The sequence below is a fragment of the Aptenodytes forsteri genome, unplaced genomic scaffold (genome assembly GCF_000699145.1).
Source record: "Aptenodytes forsteri isolate BGI_AS27 unplaced genomic scaffold, ASM69914v1 Scaffold47, whole genome shotgun sequence".
Lineage (NCBI taxonomy): Eukaryota > Metazoa > Chordata > Aves > Sphenisciformes > Spheniscidae > Aptenodytes > Aptenodytes forsteri.
In genome coordinates this window covers 281240-301332 of record NW_008794731.1, presented here as the reverse complement: position 1 = coordinate 301332, position 20093 = coordinate 281240, and the positions used below count along the sequence as shown (strand labels likewise).

The 20093-nt window shown below is 48.6% G+C and overlaps 2 protein-coding genes across 3 annotated transcripts in view; one reads left to right on the top strand and one right to left on the bottom strand.

Annotated features, from left to right (window-relative positions):
* RGS19 (regulator of G-protein signaling 19) overlaps positions 1 to 2625 on the top strand; it is an 8104-nt gene extending 5479 nt beyond the window's left edge. The window contains exon 5 of the mRNA XM_009273933.2: positions 2575 to 2625. Within this exon, the coding sequence (XP_009272208.1) occupies positions 2575 to 2625 (51 nt within the window). The remainder of the gene's footprint in view (positions 1 to 2574) is intronic.
* Positions 2626 to 3125: 500 nt separating this feature from the next.
* TCEA2 (transcription elongation factor A2) lies at positions 3126 to 18943 on the bottom strand. Of its 2 annotated transcripts, XM_009273892.1 has the most exons (11): positions 18858 to 18943; positions 18556 to 18764; positions 17324 to 17386; positions 16554 to 16659; positions 14996 to 15086; positions 9102 to 9235; positions 7576 to 7632; positions 6623 to 6777; positions 6134 to 6280; positions 4062 to 4133; positions 3126 to 3441 (listed from the first exon to the last, which is right to left on the bottom strand). In XM_009273892.1, exons 3-11 carry the CDS (start codon positions 17375 to 17377, stop codon positions 3433 to 3435), a joined length of 825 nt encoding a protein of 274 aa, XP_009272167.1. In that variant the 5' UTR covers positions 17378 to 17386; positions 18556 to 18764; positions 18858 to 18943; the 3' UTR covers positions 3126 to 3432. The 2 variants fall into 2 exon arrangements, with proteins under 2 accessions (XP_009272167.1, XP_019326200.1); XM_019470655.1 differs by lacking the exon at positions 3126 to 3441 and having other exon boundaries at positions 4032 to 4133.
* Positions 18944 to 20093: the final 1150 nt, after the last annotated feature.

Sequence of the window (20093 nt, the reverse complement as noted above, 5' to 3'; positions counted from 1 at the left end):
GGGGCGGGGGGCAGCGCTGCAGCCCTATTTGCATTCCCGGCGGATCAGGGGGCAGCGCCGGGGCCGGATGGGGGTAGAGGGCAGGCAGCACCCTGGGGCCACGGTCCCCCCCATTTCTGAAGCTGCCTAAGGGGCTCTGGAGGGGTCAGACGGGACCCCAGCAGCGGTGGTGCCATGAGGATGCGCTTGGAGGGTGGGCAGGGGTTGCCCAGCAGCCGCCCCCTCTGCCAGCCCCCGTCCCGGAGCACCCAGTCCCCATGGCGTGGCACCGGTCCAGCCCCGGGGCCGCACGCGCTCGTCACCCCGAGCTCAGAGCATCCTGCATCCTCGGTTCACAGACCTCAGCGAAGGGGAAAACACGCATGGGGGGCCGTGCAGGCATCGTTTGCCCTCCTGAGAAACCCACAGGCACCAGGACCCCTGAAAGCGAAGGCTCCCGGCTGGCCCACGCCTGCCCCGCAAGCGGGGAAGAAGCCCAAGGGTCGGCCCTCATCCCTTGGGAGCAGCTTGGCACCAAGCAGTGGCCAGGCAGGGCTCCACGCGGGATGGGAAACGCCGCAGGGAAGATATACGATCGCTGTGTGTTTTTGTACGGCATGAGGAATGGTTTACTGGAGCCCCTGCGCCCAGAATTAAAAACGTTTCTGCCAGCAGCCCCTGCCCTCCGCGCTGAAATGAAGCCAACTCCGGGGTCCTGCCGCCCGGCTACGCACCGGCTCGGCCACGCTGCAGAAGACCAACACTAGTCTTTGCTTTTCCTGACCTGGAACAGCCCGTGGTTTCCTATTTATCTACCCCTTTCCCTCCTTCTCTCTCCCTCCCTTTCAAAGAAAAAAAGAAGGAGCACTGATTCTTTTTATTGAAGGTATTTTTTTAAACAAACAAAAAAAATTCTCAGCTTTTTTTTGTTTGTTTGTTTCCTTCCTCGTGTGGAAATTCATGTCAGTAAATTTAGTTTTGTTTGCCAAGCTGGAAATACAGTTCGAGAAAAATGTATTTTTGAGAGAGACCAGAGATAGTTCATTTGTTCAGGAATGTCAGTATTGTTATTACTCGGTTGTTATTGACAGGTTTTTCCCCTGTGGGTGCCAAGCCTCCACTGCTACAGCCCCGCAGCATCCCCACCCTGCGCTGGGGAGGTTTTAGTTCTGGCTGCTCGGTTTGCTCTGTGAGTAAAGGAAGTATCTCACGCGGCCTTAGCTCAAGGTTTGGAGGTTGAGCATCCCCAAAGCCATTCGGGAGCGCGGCAGGCGGGTCGGAGCCTCTGCACGCCATGGAGGTCTCAGCCCAGGGAAGATCCCGCTGCCACCAGTTAATCTAGTCTCTTGCTCCCGCTCCTAGCACTTTTAAACACCTTGTAAGTGAATCTTTACTTCTGAGACACCTCTTTATCCAGTGGCTTTCCCCTCACTGGCTCTCCTTGGTGTTATCTCAGAAAACGGCCCCGAGACATGGTACTTCTCCCTCGGTTTGGGGGGCTCCGTCTGCTTGGGACTCTCCATACCCAGCTCAGGATTGTCAGCAAACGGTGCCCAAGCTCAGCGCCCCTCCTTACAGCAATGCAAGACGAAAGGCAACGGCAACCGGGCATTAGCTGGCTCCTGCTCAGAGCGCACAAGCCAGAGTGCCTTGGCCAGCTTTGGTTTCAGATCCTGAAGCTTTTTTTTTAAGCATTACTGCAAGGACTCTGTTCCCTCCCAAGCCTGGCTTGAATAATCCCATTCGCCGCAAGACTCGTGAGGCTTAAATCAGCTGTCAGCATCTTTGAATCTTTTCCTTCTTGGGAGACTTGGCTGCACCCCGTAACGTGAAAGCCCTGAGCAAAGGATCCTGTTGGGATCCCTGCCTCCAGAGGAGCACAGCCCTCAAAGGGGCTGCGAGCACATTTTCCATTGCTTTCATGTGGCTGCTTACTCCTCTCTAAACATCTCCAAGGTCTCTGCTGAATGTCTGCTCTCTGGCATGCTGAAAAGCCAGTGGAAATACTTGTTTTTCACTCTGGAACAGGGGAGCAATGCCATAAGAGACATGACTACAAATGCTCCTGCACTGCTTGTCAGCGCAAGAGCTGCAGTGCAGAGGACTGCTCCAGAGCGGCCTCAAACTCAGAGGCTTTACTGGGGTCCCCCAAATGCTGCGTCACCCCAGTTAAAGGCTAGGAAGAAAAGAGGGATTTTAAGTCTCAGGCTGAAAGCTGTTGTGAGGACAGACAGAATTTCCCCACCAGGTTCTAGTTGCCTCCCAGAAAGAGCCTGACCCTGCAGGTCCCCCTCACAGGGCCATGTCTGCAGACGTAGCACCTGAAGCTTGCTTTGCTCTAGCTCTGAGCTCACTTCAAACCCCACCACTTCCAGAGCTAAGCGCTAACGACTCCCACCACTATCTGTAATCCCTACCTCTTCCAGTCCAAGCCTCTGGAAAGTTTCCTGTATTTGCAGCATTTCCTCCTCTTCCTGAGCCTCTCCAGCCAGTCCCTCTGAAAATTCAGGCTGCCTTTCAGCCGTCCAGCTAAGAGCAGAGCATGCACAACCAGGAAAGCGCCTGGGACTCCCTTTTAACACTCCCACTGGCCAGTGGATTGCCTCCACCTCCTTTATTGATGGCTTCTCCCTGTATCGAGATTAACCTCACCAGGGCCTAGCACACCTTCCTCCCTGTCCTGCTCCCCCCGAGCCAACCATTTGGGTTGGGTTTTGTTGTGGCTGGTGTCACCCTGCTTTCAGTCTGTTACAACCCGGGCAGCACACTCCCCTCTTGCAGCAGCCTATGCTGTTGCCATTTAAAGGCCTGAGATGACAAGGCACACACCACTGTGCAAAATCAAATGAATGCTGTCAAGATGGAAAGCAGCACCTGATCTGCGCCCCAAAAGCTGCGTTCCATCAACAGGTCTCCTCAGTCAGGAGAGGAAGACCAGTACCGCCCACGCAGCCACCCCAGGACTTGGCCCAGTGTTTTAGGTTTCGTGAGTTGACTCGGAACAAGCACTGAGGGTGTACCTACAAGCGGCTTCTCGCTTTCAGGTGGTCCAGGCAGTGTTCAGTCCTCATCCACCTGGACACTGACCATCTGTCAAGCTCCCATGCAGTTCCACGCCGCAAAAACAAAGTGCTGCACACGCAGAGTTCAAATAAAAGTCAGAAACTGACAAAAATGTTTAATATTAGTTTTGAAGAAAAAAGTGACCATACTCGCTTAGATGAGAAAAATAACGACTAATGTGTTTAGTGAGCTCTCCTGCCACCCTGTCAGCCCACAGCTGTGGCTCTCCACTGAGGCCCAAGCGGAGAGGCAGGCCTCCCCGCAGCTGCTCTCTCAGCGTGTGACAATGCAAACTCACTTGGGACACAATACACAATTGCCGTGGGAGCTGGCGTATGGAGGTTGCGCTCTGATCTGCGTTTGGCTGCCGCTCTCGGGCCATGGCACATATCAGCAGAACTGCAAGAGAAGGGAGTTTAAACCCCGATTAGAAAACCTCACTGCCAAGGGGAGCTGCGGGTCATGCGCGTGCTGCCTAGAAGAAGATAGGGATCCAGGTGATGGTCTTGTTTCTGAAGCTGGCAAGGGCTTGGGGATTCTGCAGAGGCAGGGCTCAGCCCCTGGAGTAGGGGCCAAACAGAGCTCCCGTTTGAATCTCTCGGCTGCGGCTCTTTGGCACTTGGTAGTGGCGCCATTTCTGCTCGCCATTGACCGGGAGATTTCTGCTCACCCCCGAGCTCTGTGCGCAGTATAAAAGAGCAGTTTTAAAATCCTGAATGTCATCACCACCATCTCTCAGGGGGCAGAGGGAGCATGGAAAGCACTGTGAAGCTGGTCATGGCAGAAGAGGGGATGTGAGGAGGGAGGCAGGGAATGCGAAAGTGAGACTTGACCCCAGCTGGTCTGCAGAGATGGGATGAACCCAGGAGCTCTTGCCTCTGTGCTGGGAGGAAAGATCACTTGCTAGAGCCAGTCAGCGTTTGGCAAGCACCTCTGAGGGCAGCAGCTAAGCGTCTGCAGCATCGTGGGTGCAGCTACCCTAACACCCCTCAGTGCCAGTAATATCCTTGGTGTGCTACCTTCCAGCGATTCCCACACTCGTTGCACACGACGAAGGTGGTCATGGGCTCATCGGAGCTGCGGGTCTGCACCTGGGGGAGGACACGAGGAAAATGAGAGCCAAGCATCACACATGGCCCCACGGGGGGGTCACAGGGAGCTCCCCGTCCCTCTGGCCACCAGGGATTCATGCTGGGGTCACACTGTCGGAAATCAATGATACCCCGGAGGCTTGGGAGGGCAAGAGGAGCTTCCCTGAAAAACGAGACTGGTTATTGTTTTACACAGGTATACACCTCCACACACATCTCATGACCCCTCTCTAGCTTGACACCACCTGGAGTGACGTGTTTTGGGGCAGCAGATTTCACTCCTCACCCCCTCTGCTGCCCATTCCTTGCAGGTGGCTCTGGAGGTGGACATACCCACAGCTGGTCCCTCCCTGTACCGTCCCCTGGGAAGGGGTGCAGCCGGCGGTGAGACAAAACCCTCAGCCCATCAAGCACGTGCTCCACAGCGACACAAGAAAAAGCACTCAAGCCATTCCCATTTACAGACCAGTCCTATGTCCGGGCCTCACAGGAACATGCTCTGGGTTACCAGGTTCTTCACATTTCCAGTCTGTTTTGTATTTGAGCCTTTAAGAAACTCTGATATTTAACCCAGATGTGACTGCTGCCTCTGACTGGCTCTTGCCAGAAACACATACTTTGTTAAAGATCAGATTTTCATGGCATTTGAATACCACAAGGCAGATCTACGCTGAAAACACTGGCACTCCCTGCGCAAGTCAGACAGCACAACTATGTCATGGGGTAATTATGGTGATCTATGTGTAATTACCCAATATGTAAGAGGCACAGTATTTGCATGATGCAAATTAAGCATGTTTTGCAAGCAAGCTGGATAGCTAAATTCTGTAATTCTCACCCGACATTACTGCCTTATTTCAAACGCTTTAATAAATGCCAGTTCATCTACTTGGAACTTACAACATCTCAGTCACCAAATAGTGATTTCACTGGAAAACTAATAAAAAAAAAATACAGAAAACCTTCTGATATTTCTCTTTAGAAGACACTGTCGTCACCTGCCCCAATTCCAGACAGTCAGACTCCAGTCCACTACAGGTGGAGACAGAGTCCCACATGCTGCTGAGGCGAGCGAGACAGCCCAGGCAGTGCTTCCAGCTGACTTACCGGGACGCACTCGCAGAGCGAGGCCTCTCGCCTGAGCCAGCCTGCGTGATGCAAGGCTGCCGCTGAGCCAAAGGAAAAAAATCCCTGGTCAGCTGCCTGGCTCTCATCTGCATTTGCACATCACGTCCAAGCATACGAAGGAGTTTCACTCGGCACTCGCACACACAGTTTGTGCGCACCCACTCAGTAGCGATCGCGTGGTTGCTGGTGCATTTTTGGGTATCTGCACATTCTAAAACACTGACTCACAGCAAAGGCACATTTATCTCCAGATGCCTGGTGCAAACATGGGAACTAAGAAGCACTGGTAACGCACAAGGCTTCCAGCAGCTGTCCATTGAGGAGAAAAATCCCCTCTGCCTGCTCACATCACTGCTTTGTTATTCCTCATGTTTCACCTGTTTCATGTTGTTTGATTTTAAATAGGTTGGGATTTGTCCAGCCGCAGCTTATCTACATTCTTAATTTGCACTTCTAATGCCATCAACATGCCTGCCTCGGTTTCTGCAGTCTCTCTCCTCTACACTACCCACTCCTTTTTTGTCTGAATCTCCACATTCCCAGCACCTGCTTTCAATGTGCAGCTCTCCGAAGCTGCACAGCAAGCAGCACTGCTATACTTTTGAAAGCTTCCTTGATGCTGCACAACCCCTGCTTTTGTACAAATGAGCCAAAAAAGTTACACGAGCTCCAAGGAAATGTGTGCAAAATCATTGTGCAAAAGCAGCACGTTTTAGAGAGTCTCGAGTGTACAAAAAGGTTCTCTCCACCAGTGGCAAAATTTGTGCCGTGCTGCAGGGCCTGTCACGGAGCAGTAAGAGCTCGTGACCGTGACGGATCATGTCCTGTACAGAGGTCAACGGCGCGGAGGCTGTAGGAGCAGGAAGACTAACCTGGGTGTAGGTGCAGTTCTTCTTCTTGCATTTCCCACAGGTGAAGAGGTCAGTCTGCGTCCCTCCTGTCTTGGCCATCTGATGCTCCCGGATTGCTTCCTTTGTCATGGCTTTCCTGATCTCTTTCAGCTCATTACTGGCCATTTCCTTTAAAAAAAAGCAATAAAATCACATCTGTCCAGTTTTTACCACCACACCCACTGCAGTGGAAAGAGTCAACAGGACAGGGTGACCTAACAGATGGGTATTTTAAGACAGAAAGCCTTTCATTCCTGGTTTCTGGTTCATACCTAGGCCCCTGTGATGATCTGAAGGCCCAACAGACTACTCTCCACATTGCAAACCCCATTGCTAGCTCACTCCCCATGCACTCAGGCAGCAGCTGCTGAGAAATCTGCAACCCTGGCAGCAGACCAGCCCCTTGCTTCAAGCTAAACCAGAGGACACATCCCCTGTAAGAAGCAAACCCTGCTCCTCAGGCTTCCTCACCTCCGAGGTCATCACCGCGATCTGCTCGGGGGTAATCGCCCCACACAGCACGTTCTTTTTCAGCTCAGGATTTTTGGAGTCCTTCAGATTCGAGATGCGGCTCCTCACTCGGTTCTTGTATTTCATGTCGGTGTTTTTGACATCTTGGTATATGCGTACATGGCAGTCAAGGAGTCTGCAATCAACCCAGAGGCCTCCAAGCACTTTCTACACCACTCATGAATAGCTGGGAGTGTTACTCGCTGCCAGGACACAGACGAGGGTGCTGGGACCCAACAGCAGTGTCTGCTCTGGGAGGCTAATGCTGGATTTGAGAGCAGGCTTATACAGTCCCAGAGTTTAGGGGCTTTCAGTTCTGGCTCTTTCACTGTGCCGGAAATAATCTTTATTTTCAGTTATGCTCAGGTTCTTCAACCTGCTCTTTCCCTCAGCAAAGTAGCCACCAAACGCTCCACTAAGACAGCCCAGCTGTACCTCCTGCTCCACAGCCCCCAAACCAAGCAAACTCCTGGCTTATCTCAAATCGACATGCAATTTGACCCTCATTGCTCTATCCTTCCCATTGCTTTTGTCTATATCAGCACACTCTGCTCAGCAGGGAGGCACAGGGAAGTTGCATGTATTTGTAAGCAGAGCTGAGAACAGGAAATAGGATTTTGATGGGAAAGACAACCTGGGGATTACAGTCCATTATGGCATGAACAGGAAGGAAATAACCGTGTCCATCACACCAGCAAGGGGTCTGCCCAGAGCTCCCAACACCACACCAGTGGTTCGTTAGTGACCCAGGACTCAGCCAAGCAGAGCTGGAACCAGACCCAGAGCCCTGACAAGCAGAGTTGCAGCAGAACATTTATGCAAAGAAAGACTGTCCCCATTTTTCCTCCAAGCACATTCATTTCACGGCCTGGAGGCATGCAGGCCCTTGAGGAAGCCCCGTACAGTAAGGATATATTCTTCAATCTGGGCTGCTATGTGCTCACAGTCGGCGCCAATGGCAATATAGTCGTCTGTAAGGCAAGAGAAACACGAGGTCAGTGACTTCCAACCAGGCAAGGGGTCCCCAGGCTCAGTATTTCTGATACACAAATCTAGATAGTTTACTATTTTGATCTACATGCTCTTTCTATCAAATGGCACCTTGGCCTTTGCTCTAGCTACCCTCTGACCCTTTTGAAAAGGGCAGTGATGAAAACAGACCAATCCAGCCAGTCTGTGCCCTCTGCCTCTCTAGGAGATGGACTGCACTAGACAAAGCTAACAAGAACCTGGCCCCCAAAACATGCAGCTTTCTAATATATTCTTGGTACAGTTGAAATCAAATATATATAGGCAGGAATTGAGTCTCAGATACTGGTGTCAATGAGCAGTAGCTCTACTCAGACCAACAATCTGGCAGGGCCCAAAAACATGCAGCATCAGAGTCAAGCCTTCATTTCTCTTCTCAGCTGAGGACCGTCTGCCCCTCCCCTCTTCTCTCACACACTACTTCTTGCCAACTAAACAGCATCACATAGAGTGCAGTAACTGCTATGAGTTTGGACACTGGGTATGGTAACCAACGCCATAAAGCAAGCAACAGGGATCAGCTTAGCAAAAGACTCAAGGGGTCTATTTACCAGACTTCATATGGAAAGGTTTTTTCTAAAAGTTATACAAAGTATTTAATGCAGCATATATAAACACATGCACATGCACAGGAAGGCTAGAAATAAAGACTTTGTGATCTTCTCCATCTGCCGTCTACATTCCTTGGCTCCAAATTAATAAAACTCTGCAGTGCTTAGACCCCAATTTTCCAAAGGGATCTGCAATTTGGACACAAGCATGTGTTTAAAATCTGACTTTCAGAGATGCTGAGCACCTCATGTTGCCTCTCATTTTAGACGGCACAGACCGAGTGCAAGAGAGACCTACTCCACCGCAGATCCACAGAGGACCACGGTATTTAAGGGGCTCCAGTTTGCACAGGCAGGGGAGTCTAAGAGCAGAAGGTGACTGGCACAAGCACCATTACCGACAAATTCCATGTATTGCATTACAGCTTCATTTTGTGCCCCAAGGGAAAGCAGAGATGACAGCTTCACTCTACAGCAATCAGACAAGACTGAGACCTAGAAAGGGAAGCAAATACCTGCACACCTGAAGATGAAACTTCTGGCCAGACCACCCCAGGCTGCAGAGCAGAAGACCCCATGTTCTTAACAGCCATTGCCTGACACATTGCCATGCCTCTGGTTCAAGCCAGGCTTATAGACACTTTATAGCAAGTGTCTGTAAACACTGCAATGGCCAGCCAGTCTGACAAAGGGGTGACCAGTGGCTAGACCGAGCCGATGGCAATAATCCTTTGACAAGGCTGCTCCAGAAGAGCATATCTAAGAGGAGCTGGCGCTGACCTACATGCAGAGGTCTCTGTCAGAATGCACCAGGAGCTGGGAAGCACTTTAGGCAATGCAGGGTTTCCCCCAGCACTTACCATCAGCCTGTAGAGCTGTTGTCAGCATTTCTCTGCATTTGTTGCGGACAGCATCGCAGGTGACGGGCGCCGGAGGGAAGGTGGTGATTTTGGGGGTGGTCGGAGTCTTCGGAGGCTCCTGCCTTTTGTTGGAGCTAAAAGAGAAACTTCACCTGTCAGAATGTCTCAGTTCGGGTCACTGAGAGCAGAGAAGGGATCAGCAGGTATGTGGCCAAGCATCCTGTTAATCATAATACAAAACCAATCAGAGGAAAACAGTGCAAAGACACATGCCCCAAATCAGCATATAGCGCAATACAGCAACCAGCACCATCCACCCAGATACAAGCGCTCCTGTGGACTCTGCTGGCTGTAAATGGAGGGTTTAATCCACGAAGCAGGCCTGCCAACCGACTTCTGTTATTGAACACACATCAGAACTGCTGCACCACTGGGCATCGAGTGAAAATATTATGAAGCCGTTAGACACCATCAGTAACTCAAATATACTCAGGGTTTCCTGAGACCATCAGCACCCTCTCGGTCTGGTAGCATAGTGCACAGATGCACGGTACTTTATTCCTCTCTCACTTCGCAGGACACAAAGTCCATAACTGCTCTCAGCAGAAAAGGGAGCAGGAGGCACCGGTAAGGTTAATATCAGCAGGTGCTGGAGCTGGTTCCTCATCTCACATCCTTTACTACCAAGATGTCAGCAGCAGGAAAGAGAACAGCTAAACAAAAAAGCACTTAGCTCTCTGTAGCCGACAAGGAGTGCAGCACACTGCCTTCTGGGGCAGAAATCAGAGAAGCCTACGCTAGCCCCTCCAGAAGAAGGAGCTGCCATGCTAAGGAAAAGAAAGAAAATGGCTCCTTCAGCTCCAATATTAAAAAAACAACAGCAAAGCATAACACATAAGAGGATCTTCCTTTTTCCTGTAATCTGGACAAGACTCTTTGATTACTCATCTCAGAAGAGCATCTCTACACAACCACACACAGCTTGCACAGGTGCCAAGCTAGCACAGGACTAATAAATACTGCTTCACTCACAAAAATAACTTCATTTCCACCTGCAAGCAATCACAGGCACAGGCAAAGGAATGCAAACACCTGCCTGCTATGGCTGACTCAGTCAGGTCATCTGCCAGGGGAGCTGGCATTACGATTCCCATATGATTTTATACAGCTTCCCCTCCACCTTAAATCTAGGCAGCAGAACAGCAAATTTTTCCACAGAGATTGCTCTGACTTTGGTGTTTGGGCCATAAAATGCACTGTATTTATGGCCACTGCCTGGTAACATTAATGCAGTAAAAGACAAAGGGGGGAGGAAGAGAAACCCTGATATTTCACCCATGCCATACTGGCAACACCTCCTTGAAGATCCAAGTGGCTTGATAATTGCTGTTAAGCTGGGTCACTACTCCCAATTCTTTGCCATCGAAGATAAATCTGTTAGGAACAGGCATTTCCACTACACTGTCCTGGAAGGGATTAGTCAGCCCACAGCAAAACAGCACCAAGCTGGAAACCTTCTGAATCTGCTGCCACACAAACTGAGCCAGAAAGCTTCAGGGACTTATCCTGGGAGACCCTGCTGGTGTTAAGTTCAAATCCAGTCTGGCTCTGCAGTGCTTCAAAGCCCGTAGATCATCATTAGGGCTACTGGATTGCCGCAGTTCAAAACCTCGCCAGGCCCTTTTAAGAAGCATCCACCAGTGCACCTTCAGCAAATTGTTCAGCTCAAACCATAGCGGAAGATTAATTTCTTGCTCAGATGAAACAGATGCACTCTATGAGGGAGATTATATTGCGAGCTTACTGTGTTTCTCTTTGACCAGTAGCTGAATAAAAACACTTTTTACCAGCTAGTTTTACTGGTCAGCACTGCAGGAGGCTATTAAGGAACAGATTTGTGTCCACACAGCTCAAAACATTCAATAAGATTTACACTGCACATATTACAAAAAGAAGAAACAACTTAGCTTGCAAATAATCAATTAGATGACGATCTTCTCCCATCTGGGATGTACAAATCACCATCAGGTACTTTTGTTCTTAAGAAGCTATGCACAGATCACAGGCAGCACACATGGGGGTGTATATAGCAAAGCATACACAACTCAGGAATAACTCATCTAAAAGTCACAGCTGATCATGTTGCAAAGAACAGCTTGGAAAAATGAGACTTCCCAAAGGACGAAGGCAAAAAGCCTAGAAAACATACCTACAATAAAAGGAAAGACTGAAGGAATTGGGAGTGGTTTGCAGCAGGGAAGACTTAGAGGAGACAAGTCCTGAAATACTGGAAAACTTGTTACAAAGGAGGACAGTAGGAAAAATCCTGCATCTTGCTAAAGACAAAAGCATGAAGAAATGGTCTTAGCAAGACAGGTTTTGACTGAGAGGAAGTTTCAAGTTGTAAAGGGGAGTTATGAATTAGAAGATACTGCCAAAGGCAGCTGTGGAAGTGTCTTACACCCTGAGGTTTTTTAGGATTGTCAAAAAAGAGCTTAGAGAAAGGCCTGTCAGGGACAGCTTGGGCAGAGGTTGTGCTGTCCTGGGAAGGGGTGGCAGGAGAAGCTTTCCTCAGAGCTCTTCTAGCTTTAACTTTGTCTCATCTTGCAGGCAACGGTGACACTAAGGTCTCCCAGAACAAAACACTGCATGTGAACTCAGTGAACCTGTGAATTTGCACAGGTAATACTTGATTTTCAGGAAGGTTCTACCTGCAAATGCTATTGTCTTAAACATTGAGATGTTTATTCCCTGGAGGTGGAAAAAAGCTAGACAAGATGCATGGTTACCGCACTTCTGTTAGCTGATGAGTAAAGACATATTCACCTACATATGCATACATGTCATACATGCCCTGAGATGACAACTGATCACTCACAAATTAGATGAAACAGACTTCTCAGCCATTCCAAAGACTGTACAGAAAGTTATTTATTAAGCTTTAGAAGTTAGTTTATAGTTAGAATAGGTGGGAAATAGACCTCAAACACACCTAGAAGACTTATTTCAGGAAATCCTTATGGTTCACACTGTTCCTGTTAAACAGGAGAAAACTTGTAAATCTATCCAGGCAACAAAAGTTTATACATAAAAGAGGCTATGCTGGAACAAAATGGTGGCAAAGCAACAGCCAGGGACTGCAAGCAGAACTCAGGGCTGCACTGGAAGAAAATCCCACAGAAGAGCTGAATTCAGGCCACAGATACAAAACCTCCTAATAAAGGCAGTTTAGAGAATCCTGGAAAAGAAAAAGCTCATGCTGCCAGAGACAGAGAAACATTAGATATAGCCCATTAAAATGTACTACACTAATGGTCTGAAATACTACAGCACAACAGAATATGCTTTGGATTACAGTAATGCAGCATATAACTTCACAGGTGCCAGCTCCACACTGGCTGGCTTGGAGCCTTCAGGTCTTGCTGTGCTAGCTCTCTAGTCACTACAGAGGGATTTCTACATCTGTGCTCCAGAAAGCAAGACAAGTTTCAGGCCAAGAGCTATACAAGTATTTCTCCCTGACAGAAGAGGAAGGCCCAGCCAAAATCTATCAGACTAAGTGGTTGAAATATCTGAATACAAGCTGATTTCTTTGGTGTCTTGATAGCAGCCTCATCTGAACCAGCTATCACACACTGAGCAACTAGTCAGACTCCCTTCATCACAGCCTGTGCTTCAAAGAACAAAGACTCTTTGCTGCTAATAATTTTTCTTTTTTTTGTCAAGGCAGATTAGTAGTTTATTTTGCAGCACTGGAGAATAAGCAGTCCTGTCTCTAAAGAGAGCCTGGCTCAACAGACTGACACCAGGAGCTAGCCACTTCTGCCTGCCTATGCTAAGCTAATCTATTTGCTTCTGTTTATCTTCTACAACCAAGGGGATGCTTTGCCATTCAGAAGATGGAGGCTGAATGCATATAGAAAGCATCAAGGGAAAAAAAAACCTGCAGTAGCTGCAGCACATCTTCAAGGCACAGGGGAGGGTTAGCAGCACAAGCCAGAAAGCTCCACTCCACAGACCTCATGATAACTGTCTGACAAAGCAAGGAGACAGGGGGGGTTTGCCTCTGCCTACAGCCAGGATCCTATTCCGAGTGAAATTACTACAAGCCTCAGCCTTCAAAGCAGATGTCCCAGCAGGCCCAGCTCGCTTTGCTCATGAAGTATCTACTGCCACTGTGCCCAGGGAACATCTCGCACTCCCTTCCCTCCAGGCTCCACATTCCCCAAGGTCAATTTTCCAAAGGTTAAATCAGAAGCTTCCTTTTTTCTTTCAACTGCAATACTACTTCCTGGCTTGAGCAGTACCAGCCAAGTCAGTAATACTTGCCTTCTCCTTTCCCCCATCAGGAACAGCCAACAAGTACTTCCACGCAGGTTTCTGCCCTTACCCCGGAGGGAAATCTGCCTCCCTTTACCAGTAAGGGCATGCACAAAGGCTCTTACCCACGACTGACTCAGTTCCTAACTTCATCAGCCTGACAGTAGATCCTTCCAGCGTCCACGCCCCGGGGAAGGCAGTACCAGCCTGCACTTTAGAGTATAAGGATCATTAAGAGAAGGTATTTGCATCACAAAGCTGGTGATACTGCTCAAACCGACTCTCTCAGCTTACAAAGCAACCACTTCTCCACTATCACAGACTGCTCTTTGGCCACCAACCCTCATCTCCTCTCAATGGGACAAAAGGAAACAGCAGCTGGGAGACTCCATCTTACTGCTTTTACAACTGTCACACACCAGACTGCCACTGGCTGTGTCATGCACGCAGATCTAGACAGCCCTAGCTCCTGTGTTGCACTACATCACTACAAGACTCAGTTCTGGCTATGAAGTCTCCCCAGTATTTCCATTGCAATACTCACCAAATCCTTCTTCACATTTTATGGAAGTGAGATAACCAAAGATGCAAGCCAGTTAAAGTTATGTAGCTCAGCACCAGTAGCCTTTTCCATCAGCAGCTCCGTGTAGAGCTGCAAAGGCTCACACCAAAGTGTCAAGCCTTGAGACATCTGAGCAAAAAAGGAAAAGGAAAAGCAAAGGGCGGAGTGACAAAAAAGTGACCAACAGAGACAGGCTGCAAATGTGGAAGAGCCTGCAAACCAGCAGGACTATAGCCTTAATAGTCTAAATCTTCTGGCAAGCTTGGGAAATTGGCTAAATCACTTAAGGGTCAAACCTATGAAGCGCACAGCCTCCTGGGATCTGAGGCTGAGAGAAGTCTCTCACCTCTGGAACAGAGCTTTAAATTGCATTTGCCCCCTCCCCTTTGATCACTGCCTCCACTCAACCAACGGTTTGGCAAGTGCAGCCGCAGACAGCGGGAACAGGATGCAACATCCGAGGCATGGCAAGGAGCGAGCGTGCAGCAGACCTGCCAGATGAGTGGACATCAGTCCAGAGTGAAAAGAGGACTTCTGCTGGGACTTGCTGAGAAGAGGACAAAGAAATGGAAGTTTTACTATAGTGATGTATGAATCAATCCCATCCATCACTTGAGATTGCAAAGGCCAAAAATAATCTTCATTCTAAGGAGTTCAAAGCTAGAAATAAGCAAAAATACATAAAAACGCAGCACAAGGAACAAAGAACTGTTTTACTAATAGAAAAATCAACACGTAAGCAAGAGTAGAAAAACATGAAATAAGATGTGAATAAAATCAAAAAACTCACTAAAGCCACTGTATTTTGTAGATGTTTATTTCTGTGTTACAGTTTATTAAAAACATCACACAGATCATCTCTGAAGAAGCCTAGACTCCTGGTGTTTCTGACCAGGAATTTGACCACGCAAAATTCCCAACTCAGACACTTAAAAATAAAAATTTATGTAAGGTGCCATAAGAAAATTCAAATTCTGTAACAGTATCATCTTTAGTTAAAGGGAAACATTACCTTTGGTCTCTTGAGTTACCAGTCTCCTTCGAGGAAGATGTTGGTAAGGACAGGTTTTTCTTTTTCTCCTCACTTTTTTCCTCAGAAGCATCTATATTCAAAAGAAGAGAAATGGATGCTAAAGGGTTCAGAGCTGGTCTTTATGCTACAACCCCGCATACACTAATCAATGTCTTAACACTACACAGAATTGTTAAGGCGAGTTACTATTCTCCAAAAAGAATCAGGAGAAAGAATGGTTTCCGTGCTTTCCAGACCTTTTTCTTGCCTCTAAGTAGAAACTAATTCAAACAAAAGCTTTCCCCACCAAACTAGAGAGCTGCCTTCCTTGCCTACCTTCCCTGCCTAGGAGATAAGCTTCCTCACAAGACATGCCTCATCACGAAAGTTTCTTTCAGAGACACCCTGGCTGAGTACAGATTAGATCAAGTTCTCTAAAGCACCACTAAAAGCAGCATTTCCAGCCAACGGCCACCTCAAGGGCCAGTACAGGCTAGTCGTTCTGGGAATACAATTTCTAGCGTTTCCCAAGTGCTGTTGAAAGCCAATAGCACAACCCTGGAGAGGACTTTCATTACACTGTAAAACAAGTCTGTTGCAGAGGTAAACTGTCTCAGCCTAGCCAATACACATCAGCCCTAACGTGGAAGTGACAGTCCCAGCCAGGACAGGAAAACAGTGCTTCTAACACTTATTTAGCCTATCAAGAGATGGGGAGCCCTGGGGTGCAGACTAGAGCCAGCTGCACATTTCACTTCTCCTCAAATACCACATCGCTCTTGTTCTTTTTACACACAGCTGCCCAAAAGATCTGTTTAAGATGTAAGGAGTGTTTGAATTTCACATTGGGGTACTTTGCCACTAGCACAGAGTGGGAGACACACGGTCTTGCTAGCAGGTAGAGCTGCCCTTCCAGTCTCAGCGCTGCAGATGCCTCATTCTTTTATCACAAAGGTAACCACTAAGACTATATTTGTAGTCCCTCCATCTGTAATGTTGACATTAGTTTGTGCTATATTAGCATTAAGATTTCTCAGACAGAATTACAAGCTTCTGCTTATCAGCATCCATCACCATGAAAGCCTCCCCAGCAGGAAACAGTCCATGTGAATTTGTCTACAAGGTGTTAAACTCAGATCCTTCTCCCACTCATCACCCAAAATGCATTCCAGCATTTCTCTTTACAAGTCATTGCACAAGGTTGACAGCACACGCTGTATTAGTGCCACATAGCACACAAGTGGGGGCGGAGGGTTCAGAGTGCAGATATTGTTTCCACAAATAATGTTGCTAATTATTATATGGACAGGTACACGTTAAGAATAGTCCTGAAGCTTTCAATGCTCTTTCAAGGATGAGCTAGCTAAACAGGAGCTGAATCTAGAGGAATGCATGGTAGGAGACAAAACTTGAAAGACAGAGGGTGCAATTGTAAAGGCTGATTTGCTAGAATATTCTATTCAGATCAATAGATAAGCTCTCCTGAGAAACCCAGCCTCCCACTGAAGCCAGCTTCCTTCACAGGTTGAATCTGACAGGAACATGATGATTTCCTTACCTAGAAGTTTTTTCCAAGATTTGATGAGGGATTTGGCAAGCGATATCACTTCTTCATCTGTGCTCTGCTTTCTCAGTGCATTTACTGACATCCCAATGCGGGTGGACTGCAAGTGAACATTCAAATGAATGATTCAAGAACAGATTCGTTATTTGTTACTAACCGAAATCAAAAATAAGCATGAAGTCAAAGCAGTGACCAAGATATGAAGTATCCAAGAACTTGCACAATTATCTCCTTACAACTTTGGAAGAGCGAGATGACACTCTCCAGTTTACTCAAACTGATGGGAAGCTAGACATCCAATCACCCACAAATACCTTCTCTACACACCTGTAAGTGACATTCAAGCTTAGAGTGGAAAAAATCCAAGATGCATATCTTAATCTCTGAATTGTAATTCTGTTCACACCTCCCCAGTGTCCTGAATATCACCATTACAAAGACTTAAAGAACTTCTCCCATGACTGCCCTTTAGGTTTGCTACTTTAATCTGGTCTTTCCTCTTTTTGAAGCCTAAGAAAGGATTTGAGCAGTTACCCACATTTGCCTCATCAGCTGTGCAGAAGTTTCAGGCAGCACATGGTGGCCCAGAGCTATTTAATTGCCAGTCCAAAATCCAGGTTCAGTACTATTTTCTGGATTTAATGTTTATTTTGATGCTTTGAGTGAGGCAAGAAGTGAGAGGAAATCTATTAAGTTTATTTAAACAACATTTTTAACTCATCCAGATGCAGACTTCATCTTTTTACCCTAACTGTGCAACTCACCTGCAATAAGTCCAAAGTCATAGGCATACTTTTCAGTTCTTTTAGTAAATCCATTGCACCATCCTGGGAAGGAAAAGAGAAACAGAATGAGTGCCTCAGCTTTTAGTAAAGAAATGCAACAGCTTGGGAATAAGTTCAGGAGGTTGAATTCAAAGGGAAAAACACCAACAAGCCTTCCCTAAAACATCAGCAAGATTACTGCTGAGATTGCTGTTCCGGACAGACAGTAGATCCTACAATCTGGAGGCACCTGAGATATTGGAATGGGCAAAACAGAAGAGCACTGGAGCGCTACAGATTTTTGCTGGTGTATGGTACAACTGCAGCATTAGTTTATTATCCTTACCTGGCAAGCTTAACATTTTTAACACCTGAAAAATACACTCTGAATCACAACTGTCCCCTCAGCACACCACTTGGCTTGCAGGAGTAATCCTACTATCAAATTCACTATTTTGTGGGCCCTGATTAACGATATTGGCTCACAAGAACAATTTAGCATAGTTGCAAGAACTTCAGTCACCTACCTAAAGCTCAGAAACACTGCCCAGAGCCAGAGCGAAAAGTATCCTCTTTCTACAGCGTGAAACTTAATGTAGCTGTTTCCTAGTTTTCATATTAATACCCCACTCTGCTCAGGACAAGAGCTGATACCAGGAACAAAGCCATCAAGCTGTGAAGCTGAAGAGCTGGTCACTTGCAACTCGTTATATGCAGTTTCCTTGCATCAGCTCTGCATCCCAGAACCCAGATCCAGAAAAAAAAATCTGACTAGGCAACCTGTAGATACCTAAAATTGGTAGTCACTCAGAGAAATAACAGGGACAGAAGCACTAGTCTCCCTTCAGCAGCACTCGGCAGATCACAGCCTGGAGTATGCCTGTCTCCATCCAGCTGGCTCTTTCCTCCCATCCCCCTTCTATCAAACAAGACCGTCTAGTGTTCACATTTAACAGCTCATTTAAAACACCGACCACTCCAAGCCCATTGGCAGCACATGACCTACAGAGCCTACGATTGTAGAGAAGGGAAGCAGCCTGCACTGACAGACCCCATCCTCGCATCCCGTCCTCCCTATGCAGAAGGGCTGTTTCCGATTCATAGCAGGAAGCAATCCAGCTGCCAGGGCCACCCTACAGAACAGATGCTGAGAAAGCCAAACCAAAGCAGACTCAAAGCTTTCAGCGTGCACACAAGCAACTCACACCAGCATAAGCCACGCATTACCGTACCCAGAACGAGCGGCTTCCCACTCAGGCAGTTTCACACCTTTCCGTTCCTCCAACAGCCAAATGGACTCCATTAAATCCAGCCCTTAACATACAAAATGACCGGGTGATTCCTGTCTCCGTTATCAGAAATGGAGCCACTTGGCACAATGGCAGTAAATGGGGATCCACGCAAAAACTAGAGCAACAAACAGGTACTCCAGGCAACCATCCTGCAGGAAGAGTTCGTAAATTAGCTGATATACAATAAACGCGCTACAGTTCAGTACCATATAAAATGCCAACCATGAGGAAACATTGCATACCGCTCATTCAAGAAGCTGCCTCTTTCTCAATGAAGCTTGGAAGCAAATTCTGCAAAGTTGCTCCTTTCCTATTTCAACAATGGTGTTGAAAACCTGCCATCAATGGGAACAGACATCACAGGCTGCGGTTTAGACCAAACACACTTTCCTGGGTTGTTACAACAGCTACACAAGTGCCAGCGCTCACCCCTATCCACGGCTGGCAGAGCCGGTCCAGCATCCAAAAGTTCACATGACAACCACACCCAGCATCCCATCACCCAAATACCACCTTCCCCCCCTCGCCCATCACCTCCCACAGCCCTCCCCAGCCCCAAAAGCCCTCTTCCCACCCCAAACACAGATGTACAGCCTACCTCCGTCACAAACCCTTGTCACCCAGCTTGCTGCCTTAGCATTTGGGTGACGCCGTTTGTACTCGTACGAGCACCAACTTACATATCCCATTAGGCAGGGAAACATTTGCTGCTGTCCCCCCAGACAGTCACACCGGTTTCAACGCACCCTGCGAGACCCCCAGTGTGCACACAGCAGCAAGGCCAGCCCTCCACACTCCAAAGGCCACATGAGAGTGAGCAGAATTGGTGCTTGCATGGGATAGGGATGCAAGAGGCAAATACAGGAGCACTGGGGTTTTCCCTGAGGGCACAACAGAGCCCCAGGCCGGTGCTGGGGACGTGCGCAAGGATCCCCCTTCCCAAGGGCTCCCAACAGGACAGGGGAGGAGGGCTGAGGATGCTCCCTGGGAGGGGAACACCCCAGCAGGCAGCACAGGGTAAGCCCCAGGGTGCTGAGCTGTGGGGCAGGGGGTGCATGAGGCGTGGGGTGGGGGGCACAGTGTGGGGAGGAGGGGCTCCCACAGCACCATAGGGGGGAACATGGAGCCGCTCCCCCTCAAATAACGGGCAGTGGGATGGAACAGGGTGGATCCCACACCACCGCAACAGACGGGGAACGGAGGGGGAGACAACCCTCCCTGCAACCAGGTCTGGGGGAGGGAACCCCACCTTGATGGGGGAGGGAGGGCTTCTGCACCAGCACGATAGCGACGGGGGGCTGCATAGAGAGGGAGGCCCCCAAAATGGGGGCTGGGGAAGGGGGAGGCCCCCTCACAACGGGCACCGAGGGAGAAGCGGGGGATCCTACAGCACGGCAGCGAGGACGGCGGCCCCGCAGAGAGGGAGGCCCCGGCTGCCCGACCAGAAACCGGGGAAGGGGGAGGCTCCCCCCAACCGG

Excerpts from the sequence above, each read along its gene's own strand:
- TCEA2 (XM_019470655.1), bottom strand. The coding sequence starts at position 17,377 with ATGGATTTACTAAAAGAACTGAAAAGTATGCCTATGACTTTGGACTTA. Across the intron at positions 7,633-9,101 it reads AACAGCTCTACAGGCTGATG|ACGACTATATTGCCATTGGC; the intron begins GTAAGTGCTGGG and ends CTTGCCTTACAG. Across the intron at positions 6,778-7,575 it reads AGCAGCCCAGATTGAAGAAT|GCATATACCAAGATGTCAAA; the intron begins ATATCCTTACTG and ends ACTGCCATGTAC.